Source organism: Fusarium verticillioides, chromosome 5, assembly GCF_000149555.1.
Source record: "Fusarium verticillioides 7600 chromosome 5, whole genome shotgun sequence".
Taxonomy (NCBI): domain Eukaryota; kingdom Fungi; phylum Ascomycota; class Sordariomycetes; order Hypocreales; family Nectriaceae; genus Fusarium; species Fusarium verticillioides.
In genome coordinates, this window is record NC_031679.1 from 1,228,500 (window position 1) to 1,244,189 (window position 15,690).

A 15,690-nucleotide genomic window follows, 5' to 3' on the forward strand; every position below is an offset into this window, starting at 1 on the left:
CGGTATATCGGAGGTCATCAAGCATACACCCGTTCAGATCTATCTCCACCATTCACTTAAAGAATGTGACCCTCTTCGTGAAGACGCCATCTCATTAATAAGAGATTTGTGTCTGAAACATTCAAAGGTTCAAGCTTTCCCGGGATTGTTGGAATGGTGCGCTTTGATCATAACTCACAGTTTCTATATATATGAGATGTCTAACTAGATCGAGATGTTGGTGATAACTCGTAAGATGAAGAAACATACTTGTCAACTTGTCGGACGCTTTCAAAGTTGAGTTTGCGACACTTCTCAGAGGGTTCCGTAGACATTCTAGAACAACAACGGTCACAGCTGCGAACAGTGCACCCCCACACTCTGCGACGCGCTTAGAATAGTCGCCGTACGCGTCAAATGGCCATACGGAAAATCTCAACGTGAGGCATCATACATCATCCAAGGCCTGTTCCCGACTTTACATCTACAAAATCCAGAACAAAATCCAGCATCGAACTACAGCATGCTCATCGGCGTCTGTGGCAGTAAGAACAAACGTATCCAAAATTTCCCAAGTCAAGTCCCAAACTCACATAGATCAGGTATCTGCTCCGGCAAAAAGACGGTGGCCCAATATCTCGTTGAGCATCATGGATTCAAACTTCTCCATCTACAGCCACAATCCCAGCCAAGACCGTCCAATACCTCGCTTGGAGCCCATTCCGCTTCACCCGAGGAACACGATGCAGAGTCTCCATCACAGTCTACTGACTCGACAGCCTTCAAAGGCGCTCTGACCTCAACAGCGCTCACCACCAAGAATGTTTACCAGTCTTCTGAAACCACGCTGACTCTCCGGGATGGTCCGCAACACGTGTTTTCCACAGCTGAGGAACTCCTCGACTTTGTGACGAAACGCTGGCGCAGCCGCTTTGTCACTACTGACATTCCCACCGAGGCAGTTCTAGACGTCTTTCTCCGTCGGCCTTTCTTCCTATTGCTCTCCGTCGATGCGCCATTGACGGTCCGCTGGCGACGGTTCCAGGACCGCGCGAGGCAGAGGCATACGGGAGAGCCTGACATGAGTCTAGAAGACTTTGTCAGAGAGAGCGATATCCACCTATACGATGCAGAGAAAGGCCTTTCACCCCTTATCTCCCGTGCTGTTGTGAGACTACTCAACACATCATCCTCTCTAGCGCACCTCTATGCTACCCTTGGCAAGTTGGACATCCCGAATCCTGATCGTCTTCGCCCTTGCTGGGACACTTATTTTATGGAATTGGCATCCCTTGCTGCACAACGCTCCAATTGTATGAAGCGTAGAGTCGGATGTGTGCTTGTTGGCAAAGAACGCAGGGTCATTAGCACCGGTTATAATGGGACTCCAAGGGGACTACAGAATTGCACTGAAGGAGGCTGCCCAAGGTGCAATGACGGCAACAGCTCCGGAGTGGGCTTATCGACTTGCCTGTGTATCCATGCCGAAGAGAACGCGCTTCTGGAAGCGGGGCGAGAAAGAATACGCGAGGGTTCTGTCCTATACTGCGACACGTGTCCCTGCCTCACATGCAGTATCAAAATCTGCCAGGTGGGCATCAGCGAGGTTGTCTACGCTCACACATACAGCATGGACAACGATACAGCCCGGGTGTTTAGGGAGGCTGGCGTGAAGCTGAGACAGTTCATACCAGTGAGTACATGAACCCTCCCTTGGAGTCCAGATCTGGACGCAATTCTGTCATTCACTAGTGCTTCTTGAGAGTTTGATACTGACTCAGATCTAGCCGCCCAATGGCCTGATTCATCTCGAGAAGATGGAACTTTACTAGATCTTCGGTATATCGGCCGTCTCACTATAATCCCTTGCTATGCCTTTGTGGGGAATCTTGGGAGAGATGCTGGATTTTGCCCAGAATGTGGCTTATTGAAGCAGAACACGATACTGGAATTACTTGAACAAGATTTGATGGCAGAAGACTACGTGCTCAGGATCACCCACCTCAATTGGCATGCAAAATTCGCTCATCTCGATCCTCCCTCGCGAGGAGGTGCATATGAGACTTTGGTCAAAGGCTGGAGTTGACATGCAAAGTTACTGTACCCCTCGCTGACTCCCTTGCGAATGTGGTGTCCAATTGTCCAATCAAATACTATGTGCAACGCTCTCTCATGCAGTATCCGCCCTGTCCCGAGTCCACTTGAAGCATTGCATCGCTGCACCGAAACCTGAAAGGCGGAAGAGGCAGGCAGACGGCCCGTCGAGGTGCGTATTGCATTGCCAGTGTGGCCCGTTATTGAGGCCAGCAGGTTACCAAGCCCCAATGACGCCGAACTCTAGAACACTACAGGGTAGCCATAGCCCACTTGGCCGCAGTGCGGGAAGATGAGAATGAAGCCACTTTGCGTCATGGCGTTTGTCTGTGTCTTCCGTTTCGAATAACGGTGCGCTTGGGTTTAAACTGGCCCTGTTCTCGACGGTCTCTTATGCAAGACCAACATTTCAACGCACACGAATAAATTCAATATCTGCATCCTTTATCCAAGCGCTTAATTTCGACTACGTGCTAACTAAAGTCGCACAAGTTCTCGAATGTCTCGGCTGTAACAAACTCTTGCTTTGTTTCATACGCCTGAACACATCGTGCGTTTGCATCGCAACAACAGGACAACGGCTACCACATGCAGGAAACAGTTTGCGAATAGGGGCTCAGGAGTATGTCAAAGTTGGCGAAGCTGCGCTGAAAGTTGCAGACCGCTGCTGCCAGAGGCCACTTACACGGCCCTTATAATATGAACTGCATAGGGGTTCATTTCACAGAGCCGCAGACTTGTGCGGTGTGCTTCAACGACGTGCTAGTTGCAGCGATGTCCCATAAAATATGCAACCAAGTCAGGCGGTCAACAAAGTTGGCACTGATTATGTTGTGCACAGCCAGTTGCATCCCCTGTCTAGTGTAAAATGTGCGAGCGCGGGGGATGTATTGAGTGAATTGAGTTGGAGCTGATCTGTACGTAGGATGTGAACAATGATGAAGGACCTTTCATTGTGTTAGTGCAAATGACGATGACGATGCTCCGTGTAAGTCGATATGTGAGTTGATCTAAAACCTCCGATCAAGAAGCACGGTGCAGCAACGGTAGAGGCAATGCCGATTGATGGCCTTGATTGGCAGTTGGTTAGATGGGCGACATGCTAGGGGCTTCAAATCTCAGAAGTACGGAGTACGATGCACAGCTTTTCGATTTGATGCGCTTTGTGGTCCCTCTGGCCCAGGCCCCAGGCTCATGAGCAGGGCTTTTGTGCCTCTTCTCGTCCACACGCAGGCCCCAACTGACGAGCGCACACAATTGAATTGTTAGTGTAGTGCCCTCTTGCATATAGCGGGGGCCATCCCGGACTCCCTCATAAGAAGCGAGATGACATGGGCTGGTTGGCATAAAGAGCACAATTAAAGCTCAAATTACCACCGTCAGCTAGTGGGGGAGTGCACAAGAGGATAGGGGAAGCAAATCGTTTGTTTGTTTTGATCAGAACGGGAAGATTTCCTGCGCGTCATGAGAGGGGCCGGCGCATCGGGATGTAGGTCAGGACATGGTTGACACTGATGCTGATGCTAGCCTCGAGGTGCCTGTGCCCGATGCGATGACTTGGCCTGGCCTGGTATGGCCATGTCATGACTGCTACTGATTTCTGCCGGTAGAGGCAAAGAGGGCCTGAACAAGAGGGCCACTGAGCGGCTGTAAGACGCAGAGAAAACTCATCCATAGGAAGTGGCTGGTATGAGGAACTCGCTTGGTAACGAAAACTAAGCTGTACAGAGTACCGTACCCATTGACTAGCCAGGGCTGACGTTGTCTCTGTTGTGTGCAACACAACTCACTCGCTCGAGGTAGCCCAGTCCTGTACGAGGCAGGTGATGGGACCCGGGATAAAGCATGCCCCCCAGCAAGTGACGGCGACGATCATGACGCTGAGTGGTCTGAAGGGGACGGGAGCCAGCGAACGGGTGGGCTCTAGACACGGCGGCCCCAACCCCCCCGTCCCTATCGTATCTTGCTTTGGACTTGCTGCAACTTGCGAGTGCCAGTGTAAGTGCCCGTGCTGCGACCTTCGATCTATCTTGGGACAGTTACTCCAGCGTCTAAGTAGATGCTGCTGTCCTACAGCAACTGCGACCTCGAGACTGACCAGCAGAAGCGCTCGTCTTTTTTGCCCCATCGAGAATAGGCCTCATGCCATTCCACCAGAATTCCATGCCATGTTAGAGGCGATCTTCAGTCCAACGGGCGCCATCCCCTGCCAACTGCCAGTGCCATGGGATCTCCCCTGGCTGGAAAGAACAGAGAAGTCCCTGGGCCTGATGAGGGGAGGTCTCGGGGGTGAGGTGGCTTGTGATGGCTTGAGGAGCGTCTGAAGGACGGGAATACCCCTGAGCACTGGCGCTGAGAGGCGCCCAGTGGGGTATTGACGAATCAGGGCTTTGGATGTCCGACTTCCATGTCAGTCTCTTGAATAAGATTTCCACATGAACTTTGGTGTTGATAGATTGATTTCAACCTAGATGATGTGAGCCAGAAAAAGCCAGAAACTCTTCGCAAGTGGGTAATCTCTATTGCATTCGTATCCATTTTCCTCTTTCTTTCTCGGAAACGGAGAAGAGGTGCTGGGCAGTCTGAAGTTTGAGGTTGGCTTCAGGAACCACTCCAGACTCTCTACCCATGGATATATCGTGGCCCTCACTTACAAGAGTCCTAGCGCAACAGGCATGGAGGCTCAACAAGTTCACAGGAACATCCAGTCACAGACAATGTGATTTTCCCTGACCATCAACGATCGTCGTTATTCAATAAGTCGGTTGTCCTACCTACGGATGACGAGGAGGAAGCATCAAGACATGGAGAGAGAATCTCTGGACATGACGAAGCCACGAAGGAATGTGATTGTTCCGATGAACGTGCCATGGCCGATGAAACAGAGAGATCAGTGCAACTCTACCTGTAGAGCAGAGTCCTGTACTCCGTAGAACAAGAATCAGACCTAGCTACCAGCCAGAGGCTTGAGATGGAACATGGACGGGCCATGAGCGGGTTGAGTTACGGGGACCAGCTCCCGGCGCCATCCTTAAAGGAAGCCACTCGCTAACAGGAACAGGGCCAGCCTTGAGGGTGTGTTAGTGAGTTGATGTCTGTGTGAGCTGTATGTTGTTGCACCCCTAGCATTTGTTTGGAGAAACGCGTCTTTTCGTGTGACACTATTCCTCTTTAGGCAAACGTGTAAACAAATGCGTCACTTGTCGCGCGCCTCTACACCTGCTTGTTGTTTTCCAGCCTCTTTAATATGATGAAGAGATTTTTGGATGGTAGAGGACGAGTACGGATACACAAAAGTGAATTTGCCTCCCTGATGCAAAGTACGCGCGTTGTTTCCCTGTTATGATATTGACTGCTCTAGTGATTCTCCCGTTCCTCACCAACTGATATATTGAATATTGGTTGAAGACAGGAGGCTTGTAGACAACTGGAAAGTCCCCACTAACTCAGCCTGAGCCTACCATTTTTACAGTACGGGGCGTGCACCAAATTGTTAGCCTATAGCGCCAACACGCGCCATCCCTGGGCTCCCACGCTCCCTATCCCCATCCGTCTATGGGGGACCCTCTCCTCCAACCACTCACTCCAGGCTGTCTTGTCCATCCTCTTTCTTGCGCGCCCTCCCTTCCACTCTCATCCCATCCTGTCTGTCCGGGCTATCTCTCACTAGTATTTTGTCACACCCTCTGGGTCTTTTGTTACTTGCAAGTCAACTGTGGTCTGCACCAACTTCCCAACACAGACACCAAGAAAGTCCAGACGAGTGCATACCAGCCTGACTTATCACTACCAGTCGTTGTCCTTTCGACCTGATATTCTGAGTCACCAGACCCCAGTTGGAGTATCCACGTTCTGCCCTGAGGAAGGGTTCTTGGGTTTCAACGCAGCCACACGAGGGGTTATTGTACACGACGGGGCCGATAGTATTATTGCTCTGAACTCTGCTGCTTGTTTGTGGATTCAAACAAACCACAAAAACAAAGACTCGACGAGCAAGAGCAAAGTAAAAACAGAGACAAGACCGGACGACAACTGCAGGAACAGTTTGCTTTTCATTAGTCTCTTCTCTTCTTTACACACAACTTTGTTAGTTTGTGTCAGGATCAGTAGCCCCATGCCCGTTCAGTTCACGAGCGCCATGGTCCAACTGCCACACCCAAACTAACTAACTAGTTTACCTACCTAACCCAACTCTCTTGTCTTCCCGTTCGTCTCTTCAACCCGCTCACCCCCAACTCCAACCCGGACGTCCATCTTGCTTGTACGAAACACGACACAACCACCACCTGCAGCACTACTCCTACAGCTGCTTAGCAGTTCCAACTTCTACCAACTTTCCTCCTCTACTCAACCTCACATTTTTTTGTCGACAATCACTCATATTTACTCAACCCTCAACGCGAACTCACGTCGACCACTCTTATCTACGGTATCTATCTGGCTGCCTTGTCGACGACATCACCATTCGGGCACTTAAACGGAAGCCTACGCTCAACGCACTTCTGCCTTCTGCCTCCTCACTTTAGCGTCTGATTACTCTCAGTTGTCGAGTCATGATATGACTTTCGACATCCGAGTGAGACTGGCATAGCTTTTTGCGATTTGTTGGGTATCGCGTCGAGCTGCTTCTCACATCTTCGACTTGCACATTTGGTTCACCAACGTCCGCAACCTTTATTTCACCTACTGCATCCTTCACCGGTCACTGTATCTCGCACTAGCAGCAAATATCGATAACGCCTAGTTATTCAACTGTTTATACCCATCAGCCTTACTGCGTCATTTGCTCGCGCATCAGCGCAGCGCGCAGCACTTCGCAACCTCACAATGTCCTTCTCGAACAGCAGCGGTGGCACACTCGCCCTACCATCACCAACCCACGCCCATCACATCGACGTCACATCGGCAGTTCGCACTCTCCGACGCTCTATTTCACGATCACCTTCCAAGTTTTTAACGCGTTCCAACTCTCAAAACTCGCTGAGCCCCGAAAGCCCCCACCAAACCTCACCTCAATCGCCTTGTCGTCGATTCGGCGCAACGCCGCAAAACCAACAACTTCTACCGTCACACACTCGCTCAGCACCTCCTCATATCAACGGTGCCCCGCATTCAAGCGCCTTTACACCCTTCCGCCCCAGCGTTAGGCTCTCGTTGCGTTCCGCCAAGGCCGGTAAGACATCGCCCTCGAGACCGTTGACACGAGCACGCGCTTCTCCCAAGAGCCCTCTCAAGAGGGCACTCAACATGGCTCCCGATAGCGGCAACTCACTACCTGCGGTACCTTTGGCTTCGGTTATCGATGTATCAGGGCAAGAGAACAACGCTCTGGGAGCTACAAGCCCCATCTCTGTCAGTCCCGTCAAGCGACGCAGCCTCACTCTCGACGTCGCTGGATCTTCGCCGACCTCATTTCTCAAGTCTCTTGATTCCAACAATGACGGCCAGACGGTCCCAAACAACGGGTCATTAAAGCGCAGTGACGCAACCATGAATCTGGACCAACCGAGCCAGGGAAGCCCAGTGGCTAAGCGACGGAGCTTGCATGGAATATCGGGGCTGGGCCAGAACGAGGACCAAAATATCTTTGGCGCCAATACGACATCTTCACAGAGCTTCTATATACATGAAGACTCATCTACCGAATATGAGATTGCGGGTACTAGCGGATCGCCATTCCGCGATCCTGTTTCCTCACCAACACCTGCGACGACGAATGTTCCTAAGAGGTCATCGTCCCTACGTAAGTCAACTCTACAACAAAGATATGGGGAGCGAGGATCTTGGGGAAGACGATCCGGTGAACGACAGCTGGCTCAGATGAGCTCCGAATATTCTCCTGTCCGAAGTCGACCTCGCCTTTCTCTGGACCAATTTGTTCCTCCCCCTGTGCCTCAAGAGAGTCCCTTTGTTTCTACAACGCCGACCTCGAAACCACCACCCACTTCCTTCTTTGGCGACAAGGCCCACCAACCACATCCTCTATCGAAGACACTGACGACATCGTCTTCAGGAAACAGCCTAACCGAGGAAGCACCTATTTATGCTCCCGTGGCCCGGATGCCAGATCGACCCAGACCTCACCTTTTCTCACGATCCCTTCCTCTCAATGCGACACGACCTACTGGCCCAAATAATATGTCCAAGGCCATGGCGACACCCAGCAACTCGCAGCTGTGGGTGGGCGCTTTCAACTCTACTGGACTTATTTCCAAGGTCAACCGAAACCCCGAAGAGGATGCCGACAAGAAGATGGCCCCTCCCGATACACCGTGCAAGAAGCATTCTAATCCGTTCGCTACTTTCCCTCCACCGGCCGGGAGTGCTATGAAGAAGAGGGGTAACAACCGGAATTCTTTTGGCGGCCTCCCTTCCACCCCATTTGGTAACAGTACAGCCAGCTTTGGTAGGCCAGGAAAGGGCATGTCGATATTCCAGCGTGGCAGTGCTTCTAGGAGTGCGCGTCGCGGCAGTGTCCTCGGCCTGGACGGTGATGAGCACAAGCTCTTTGGCGAAACGATTGACTTTTCGACACCCATGGAAGGCGACGCTCCCCCTACTCCAACCAAGAACACTTTAACTCCCAGCCTTAGCAAGGTCAGCGAGTACTCATTTGAGAGTCCCCATGACAACCATAGCCCAACTGCCAACCGAACATTACACTCTACTACTCCGGTCTTTGGCACCTCTATCCCTCGAGAAGCAACTTGTAAGTCGGAAGTCCCAACAACGGACAGACCAGCTGGAAAAGTCGACAATCCAAGTCGGCTTCCCGATGCTGGACGTCTGTATTCCCCATCTTCGCATCTGCCTCTATCTTCGTTTGGCCGTTCCCGGGCTCGACGAGGATTACACTCTCCTTCTCCACTAAGCACAGTTTCTTTGAGTCATTCCCTCAGTTCTCCTCATGAGACATTTACTAAATCGAAACTCTGTGAATCAGCCAGCCCTCTTGATGGACGACGAACACCGCAGACCCCACGTGAGAGTTTGCTGCCTCTCGACACCAGCCGATTGTCTATTTCTCAGATTGGCGATGGCTTCTCTGATAACATGCCACCTCCCGTCACCCCAACAGCAGGACGGGACTTGCGATCATCTACCAGCCTCCTTGTTACTCCTGTGAACGCCCGTACTAGTAACATTGACATTGATGCAAGCCTGTCCTCCCGATTTGACAAAGTCGAGCAGATTGGAAAGGGTGAATTCTCTGTCGTCTATCGTGTCACTCAGGCGGACCATCAAATGACATTTGGCAACCTCAGTACAACCCCGACAACAAGCCCCACTAAGGGCAGAGTCTATGCTGTAAAGAAGAGCAAGCATGCGTTCCAGGGACCGAAGGATCGGGATACAAAGGTCCGAGAGGCCGAAATTTTGAGGACTCTTAGCTACTCCGAGCATGTGGTCCAGTACTTCGATCATTGGGACTACAACAACCATCTCTATATTCAAACAGAGTACTGCGAAGAGGGTACCCTCGACAAGTTTCTGGGCACTGTTGGACGAGGTGGACGACTAGATGACTTTCGCATCTTCAAGATTCTCCAGGACCTGTGCTTGGTAAGTTATAAACCACTTCGCTACTCTATACCTACTAACATTTCTGTAGGGCCTGAAGGATATTCATGATTCAGGTTTCATGCACTTGGATCTCAAGCCGGCCAACATTCTTGTCACGTTCGAAGGTGTTCTCAAGATTGGTGACTTCGGCCTAGCCCAATCCTGTTCATCTGCCGAAGGCGTGGACGTTGAGGGCGATCGTGAGTACATGGCCCCGGAGATGCTCAAGGGCAAATCCTGCCAGTCCGCCGACGTCTTCTCCCTTGGTCTCATCATCCTTGAGACAGCCGCCAACGTTGTCCTACCTGACAATGGACCTACGTGGATCGCCCTCCGCTCGGGAGATCTTTCCGAAGTGCCAAGTCTCACCTGGAATCCCTCTATTGAGGTCCAGCGAGATGCCACTGGTAACCCTACCGAGATTATGCATAGCGATGACTTCACAAGTGGCAAGACACATGACCCAAGCAACTTGTTTGGTCCATCCAAGCGATCGGAACTACTGCAACCTCCTGAGTTTATGGTTAATGCCACCCACAACAGCTCTCTCGACTTGATTGTACGATGGATGACAGCTCAAGAGCCCAGTGAGCGACCAACTGTGCATCAGGTTCTGGAACTTGAGGGCCTGCAGTGGGTTGGCCACCACCGCGCCGCACCGGCAACTGTTTACGAAGGAAACTGGGGACCCGATGAGGAGTTGATCCCTATTTCCATCGCAGAGGGTGGTGACAGCGACACAGAGATGACTGACGTCTAGAGGGAATTACCTCGTTGCATTTCACTCTGGATAGCACTGGAGGTCTAGAAGGAGCTTTTTGCGATTTTTATGAGGAGAAGTACGCCGAAATGATGTTGGGGAACCTGGTTCGAACTAGGAACATAGCACTCACGACCATGAGGAGTTATGTGCTCTGACGACATCTACATTATTTGCTACTGCGACATGACACGAGTACCACGAGGAATGGAAGCCATTGGCGGGAGATTTATTCCCATGGCGTTTTGTTGAGTTCTTTATTCAACCTTCGATTCGGAGGCTGTCGCCACTAGGCATGCCACAACTGTTCCCCGGATCGACCTTTTTTTTTTCATTTGTCAACTTTTCTTTGTACGCCACAGGGAGCGAGAGCACAGTTTGAAGAATGTGCCCCTCTCAGGAAGATGGCTTGAATATTTTGCGTCTCAACAAAGAGACTGCGTGTACCAAATACCCCGGAAAGCATTAGACATGCTGTGGTTACAGCGCATATTGGGTGGGAGTAATAATCAAAAGTTCCCGCAAACCTCTGCAGGATTCAGCAGAGAGGGGCAACAGCACAGGACACAGCATATGGAGGAGCCAAAAAGAGACGGTTGTCTTTGAGAAATGATTGTATCGAGTCATTGGAAGGTGCAGGATTTGCTACATGAGAAGCTGGAATATTGTAAATTATAGTAATGGCTCTTTGAGCAAGCATACAAGCAAGCATGGTGCAAGGATACTTTAGAAGCCCACTGCCGAAGCAAGGCAGAATGGGATGGATTGAAAGGTCACTGGATGGGGGAGCTTGATCTGATAGCTGCTGATGATTCTGACGACGAAATGGCATGAACATGATACGATCAATTCATAATCAACACTTTACTTTGCCTGGGTATCAAGTTGTGCGTGTATGCGTGATATCCGAAAGCCCATGATACTGCAGTCCTTTATCATATCAGTCTATCTATATCTCCTATGCACGCAACTGATAAATATGGAAATCTACGTAATACATCTAATGTTATGCCAACGCCCTCCAATAACTGCCGGTCAAGGCGGAGGTTTACTAAGACGGATTCACAATCAATACATAACCTACCAGACTTTGAACTTACACCTCCGCAACTTACCTCAAACTTATATCTGGTCTCACATCAGCACCCACACATACACTAAAACACCTCAGCTAAACAATGGCGATCCCCACGCTACTACCAGGACAGGCTGAATTGCCCAGCACTGAGAGCACAAAATCGTACTGGCATCACGAACCCTCTGAGAAGCTCATCGGGCATCGCACCACAGCTGAGCTCCCTTCCACAGCCGATGTTGTGGTTGTTGGCAGTGGTATCACGGGGACATTTGCAGCGAGAGAACTTGCTAAGGGGGGCTGTAAGAATGTGGTGCTTCTCGAGGCAAGAGAGGCCTGTTGGGGAGCTACAGGAAGAGTGAGTTAAGCCTGCTTAAAGTCTTTTACACGGGATTACTGATTGCCATCAGAATGGTGGTCATTGCCAGCCCCTTATTTACGCCTCCAAAGCTCCAGTCGCTCAATTTGAACTTGATACCTTTAACTTCCTAAAGGACCTTGTATCAGAGCACAATATCCCTTGTGACTGGGAGACAGTTGGAGGTGTGTCCCACGTCCCTTCACAGGAAATCCTCGACATCGTGACCCGGCATCTAGACCGTCTAAAGAAAACCAATCCCGAGCTTGCGGACGATATCAAGGTAATAACAGATCAGGAGCAGCTCAAGAACCTGCGAGTTTCAGGGGCATCTGCTGCCATATACCAGCCCAACGCCGCTAAGCTATGGCCATATAAGCTTGTTAGCTGGGTTCTTGAGAGTCTCCTTGAAGCAAACGACTCAAGCGTCTTCAATTTTCAAACAAAGACGCCCGTGGAGCATCTTCAGCGGATTGGTGACTCTTGGGTTCTCCACACCCCTCGTGGCCAGATAGCAGCCAGGAAAGTCATCCTAGCAACTAACGCTTATACCTCACACCTTATTCCGAAGCTATCTGGGTACATAGTTCCCGTGCGTGGTCAAGTTGCTGCTCTCACCCCTTCAGACGGCAGCTCACCACTAGAGCATAGCCACGTGTGGTGGACACCAGATGGAGGAGACGACTATTTAGTCCAGAGACCTTCGGGTGAACTTATCACTGGCGGTGAGAGATTAGGCTCGTCCGATGGCCAAGTCGGACTATCGCGGGACGATTCGATCGACCCAGTTATAGCTCAGCGATTGCGTGCTTCACTTCATGAGGCCGTCAAGCTAAGGGCACCAGAAGAAACCGAGGACACTTCTCTCCAAGCTACTTATGAGTGGACTGGCATAATGGGCTATTCGAAAGATGGCTATCCGTGGGTTGGCCAACTACCCGCTTCTTTAGGCGGTGAAGATGGTGGCCTCTGGCTTAGTGTTGGTTATACGGGGCATGGTATGCCAGTTGCAGCGAGATGTGGAATAGCGGTTTCCCAGAAGATATTGGGGATCGCGGATGGTGTGGAGCTGCCAGCCCAATATCGAATTGATGGAGGGCGAGTTGATAGGGCTCGAGATATGAAGATACCCTCAACACTGTTGGACGAAGTCATGATGATGATTGGTGATGGAAAATGAAATATGTCTCATGGCAAGGGCCATGATGAGGCCTGTGTGTAACGATTAATGGAGATAATAAAATGCCTGAAAGCCATGAGAGATGCTGCTGTCGCTTATTGAGACAACCTCCCTTACACTAAGAATCTCATGCAAACATATTGATACAAGTAAACTCTGCTCAGTCTGGTCCTAGAAAGGAGAACACTTCTGTCACCGATCGTGACATACCTTCTTTATCGATTTGCCCGTACTTCACAGACCATCGCGTACGCAGAGAAGTCTATGATTTGCGAAGTAATGCAATATATTAGCTTGCGCGCGCGTCGCCGCCGCTGACCTACAGTTTGGCGCGCACCTCAAGGCCGTTGCTAACTTCGCGTTTTGCTCGCTCACGTAGAGCCTGACGCAAGATCTTGCCCGACTTTGAGTGACAATATATAAGCCTCGAACTTGCAGCACCTCTTTTGAGAAGGATAATGGACTTACAGGAACTTTGGGGATAGCGTCGACGAAGACCACTCCCCCCTTAAGTTGTTTGTATTTGATAACACGGCTAGCCAGCCAGTCTGCGATGTCTTGTTCAGATGTGTCTTTTGTGTTTGCTGATCTGACGACATAGGCTCGTGGGAGCTCCTCACCGTTGACCATGACCCCAACAACTGCGGCGTCTGCAACATCTTCTCGTTCAAGTAGGAGAGACTCGAGTTCAGCTGGAGCAACTTGCATGCCTTTAACCTTGATCAACTCCTTGACGCGATCCACGATATGAAAGAGAGATCCTTTTGCGTATTCCTCCACATATGCAACATCCCCAGTACGGAGCCATCGAGTGCCCTCAGAGTCAGTAACGAATGCGCTTTGGGTTGCACTTGGGTTTCTCCAGTAGCCACGCATCACCGTAGGACCCGTGATCCAGAGTTCTCCTGGAGTGTTTGCAGTCGTAATTTCCTCTCCAGTTTCGATATGGATCAATCTGGCCTTGGAATCTGGTGTCAGCTCACCAGCCGCAGAGCTAGGAGCTTTGTTAGGGTCCCACGACAATGCGGTGCAGGTTGCTTCAGTCATCCCCCAACCTTGCCGTACTACTGACTCGCCCCCAGGTATCATCCCGGCTATTTCGCGTTGTGTATCCTTCGCTAATGGGGCAGCACCGGATGCAATCATGTCGATGCTACTCAGGTCGGCACGGCGTGCAAGTGGGTGTTTCGACATAAGGACAAGAATAGGAGGAACGGCCAGAAGCTTCGTGATGCGAAAATTCTGAATATGTGCGAGCATTTTAGGAAAATCAAAGGAAGGCATGATATACACAGGAACACGCTCGCAAGGGAAGCTGGTGATGAAGTAGCCTTGACTAAAGGCGTGATACATGGGGAGGAAACACAAGGCAGCAGCACGTTGACGGCGAGCTTCGTAGTCGGGATGGAGTTTATGGAAAAGAGTCACGCCACAGCTATTCGCAACATAATTGTAATGTGAGATCTCGACACCTTTCGGTATTCCAGTCTAATTCTATCAGCTTCGCGGCACTTATTCAGGATGAAGAAAAAGTTGAAAGACTGACTTACAGTGCCTGAGCTGTAGTTGAGAGAGCAGACAGATTTATTAGAATCATTTGGCTCCGTCCACTCGAATCTCTCGCCCTCTGGCTTGGACGCAATGAGCTCTGTCCAGTGTCGACTGCCTCCTCTGGGTTGTGTCTCGATAGGTGAATCTGGCCATGTCGAATCCAACAGAAAGACTTGTGAAGCTTTCATACCAACCTGCGAGGCAGCAGCTAATGCCACTTCCATGCCGCTCTCCGCGGCAACAACGAATGACGCCTCGCTATCTCGAAGTTGATGGGCCAACTCTCGAGTGACATACCCAGGGTTAGCTCCTGTGAATATGCCCCCGGCCATCCAAATGCCCATCACAATGGTCGGGAAGAATAAGCTGTTACTAGCGAAGAGGAGAACACGATCACCTGGCTGGAGACCATTGCTGATAAGACCGACGGCGATACGCTTCGCAAACAATCGGGCTTGGTTGTAGGTGAAATAACGTTGCTCAGGGTTATCAGCATCGATGAAAGCCTTCTGATCTGGTAAGGGCCCTGAAGGCGAGCCAAATATCCATTGTTGAATTGAGCAATTAGGAACCGACACCGAAAATCGCGATTCGATCGGCATCGTGCGATGTTGTAGACAAGTCGAGATATCGATGTTCTAAGAGGGATGGAGTCCAGTATAACCAGTCAGATGGAGTACGAGCTTCTATTTGTTGGTAAGATGGAAAGAGGTCCAGCTCAGACGAGTCGCAATTGCCTACCAAAGACTAGAAGTATCAAGCCAAGCTAAGCTGAAAACCTCAGGAAGGAGGTGCGCCATCTACCTACCTCCTTCTGTTAGGTAGTTCATTTAAGATCTGGCGGTTCTCAAAGTGGCTCTAGAACTAAGATATTAGCTGAAAGACCCTAGCTCTTAAGTTAGTCAGAAACAAGGGTCTCTCACTCTGAGATCGAGCCAGGACGATAGAGTTGAGCCACGGGGTGTCGACTTCACGATGAAGGATGGCACCAGAAATAAATGAAGGACAGATTCAATAGTTACAACCGTGGCTGGATTATTGACGCGAGCAGGCTTAATATTATATACATACACGACACCAGACTCTGTGTACATGCTGTTGTTCCTCAGCCTCTTTCAGAGAGTGAGTGA

At 50.5% G+C, this 15,690-nt stretch overlaps 6 protein-coding genes across 19 annotated transcripts; 3 read left to right on the top strand and 3 right to left on the bottom strand.

Moving 5' to 3' along the window:
- Positions 1–337: 337 nt before the first annotated feature.
- Positions 338–3,132, top strand: FVEG_15163 (dCMP deaminase). Of its 6 annotated transcripts, none has more exons than XM_018904282.1 (4): positions 338–524; positions 582–1,672; positions 1,767–2,245; positions 2,290–3,132. In XM_018904282.1, exons 1-3 carry the CDS (start codon positions 503–505, stop codon positions 1,809–1,811), a joined length of 1,158 nt encoding a protein of 385 aa, XP_018746889.1. In that variant the 5' UTR covers positions 338–502; the 3' UTR covers positions 1,812–2,245; positions 2,290–3,132. The 6 variants fall into 6 exon arrangements, with proteins under 6 accessions (XP_018746889.1, XP_018746890.1, XP_018746887.1 ...); XM_018904283.1 differs by having other exon boundaries at positions 1,767–2,943; positions 2,999–3,021; XM_018904280.1 differs by having other exon boundaries at positions 338–536; positions 1,767–3,132.
- A 727-nt stretch (positions 3,133–3,859) lies between these two features.
- FVEG_15162 (hypothetical protein) lies at positions 3,860–4,201 on the bottom strand (the record flags this gene model as incomplete). The annotated part of the gene is made up of 1 exon (XM_018904278.1): positions 3,860–4,201. The coding sequence occupies one exon, from the start codon at positions 4,199–4,201 to the stop codon at positions 3,860–3,862; it is 342 nt and encodes a 113-aa protein (XP_018746885.1).
- A 43-nt stretch (positions 4,202–4,244) lies between these two features.
- On the bottom strand, positions 4,245–4,750 carry FVEG_15161 (hypothetical protein; the record flags this gene model as incomplete). Its single annotated transcript, XM_018904277.1, has 2 exons — positions 4,245–4,461; positions 4,728–4,750. The coding sequence occupies 2 exons, from the start codon at positions 4,748–4,750 to the stop codon at positions 4,245–4,247; spliced, it is 240 nt and encodes a 79-aa protein (XP_018746884.1).
- An 888-nt stretch (positions 4,751–5,638) lies between these two features.
- On the top strand, positions 5,639–11,276 carry FVEG_02990 (WEE/WEE-UNCLASSIFIED protein kinase). 4 transcript variants are annotated; one of them, XM_018890555.1, is made up of 4 exons: positions 5,639–7,816; positions 8,087–8,782; positions 9,017–9,636; positions 9,686–11,274. In XM_018890555.1, exons 1-4 carry the CDS (start codon positions 6,901–6,903, stop codon positions 10,394–10,396), a joined length of 2,943 nt encoding a protein of 980 aa, XP_018746883.1. In that variant the 5' UTR covers positions 5,639–6,900; the 3' UTR covers positions 10,397–11,274. The 4 variants fall into 4 exon arrangements, with proteins under 4 accessions (XP_018746883.1, XP_018746881.1, XP_018746882.1 ...); XM_018890553.1 differs by having other exon boundaries at positions 5,639–8,782; positions 9,686–11,276; XM_018890554.1 differs by having other exon boundaries at positions 8,087–9,636.
- A 95-nt stretch (positions 11,277–11,371) lies between these two features.
- Positions 11,372–13,193, top strand: FVEG_02989 (hypothetical protein). The gene is made up of 2 exons (XM_018890551.1): positions 11,372–11,829; positions 11,882–13,193. Exons 1-2 carry the CDS (start codon positions 11,575–11,577, stop codon positions 13,007–13,009), a joined length of 1,383 nt encoding a protein of 460 aa, XP_018746879.1. The 5' UTR covers positions 11,372–11,574; the 3' UTR covers positions 13,010–13,193.
- Positions 12,912–15,623, bottom strand: FVEG_02988 (hypothetical protein). Of its 6 annotated transcripts, none has more exons than XM_018890547.1 (5): positions 15,535–15,623; positions 15,302–15,446; positions 14,560–15,246; positions 13,478–14,497; positions 12,912–13,412 (listed from the first exon to the last, which is right to left on the bottom strand). In XM_018890547.1, the coding sequence occupies exons 3-5, from the start codon at positions 15,160–15,162 to the stop codon at positions 13,329–13,331; spliced, it is 1,707 nt and encodes a 568-aa protein (XP_018746875.1). In that variant the 5' UTR covers positions 15,163–15,246; positions 15,302–15,446; positions 15,535–15,623; the 3' UTR covers positions 12,912–13,328. The 6 variants fall into 6 exon arrangements, with proteins under 6 accessions (XP_018746875.1, XP_018746878.1, XP_018746873.1 ...); XM_018890550.1 differs by lacking the exon at positions 15,535–15,623 and adding an exon at positions 15,484–15,530 and having other exon boundaries at positions 15,302–15,418; XM_018890545.1 differs by having other exon boundaries at positions 14,560–15,446.
- Between the last annotated feature and the right edge of the window lie 67 nt (positions 15,624–15,690).

Bases quoted from the DNA above. Each gene is read 5' to 3' on its own strand.
- FVEG_15163 (XM_018904279.1), top strand. From the start codon at position 503: ATGCTCATCGGCGTCTGTGGCAGTAAGAACAAACGTATCCAAAATTTC. The intron at 1,673-1,766 runs GTGAGTACATGA...ACTCAGATCTAG, and splicing joins AGCTGAGACAGTTCATACCA to CCGCCCAATGGCCTGATTCA.
- FVEG_02990 (XM_018890552.1), top strand. From the start codon at position 6,901: ATGTCCTTCTCGAACAGCAGCGGTGGCACACTCGCCCTACCATCACCA. The intron at 9,637-9,685 runs GTAAGTTATAAA...ACATTTCTGTAG, and splicing joins TTCTCCAGGACCTGTGCTTG to GGCCTGAAGGATATTCATGA.
- FVEG_02989 (XM_018890551.1), top strand. From the start codon at position 11,575: ATGGCGATCCCCACGCTACTACCAGGACAGGCTGAATTGCCCAGCACT. The intron at 11,830-11,881 runs GTGAGTTAAGCC...GATTGCCATCAG, and splicing joins GTTGGGGAGCTACAGGAAGA to AATGGTGGTCATTGCCAGCC.
- FVEG_02988 (XM_018890547.1), bottom strand. From the start codon at position 15,162: ATGCCGATCGAATCGCGATTTTCGGTGTCGGTTCCTAATTGCTCAATT. The intron at 14,498-14,559 runs GTAAGTCAGTCT...TGATAGAATTAG, and splicing joins TCAACTACAGCTCAGGCACT to ACTGGAATACCGAAAGGTGT. The intron at 13,413-13,477 runs GTAAGTCCATTA...TGTCACTCAAAG, and splicing joins ACGCTATCCCCAAAGTTCCT to TCGGGCAAGATCTTGCGTCA.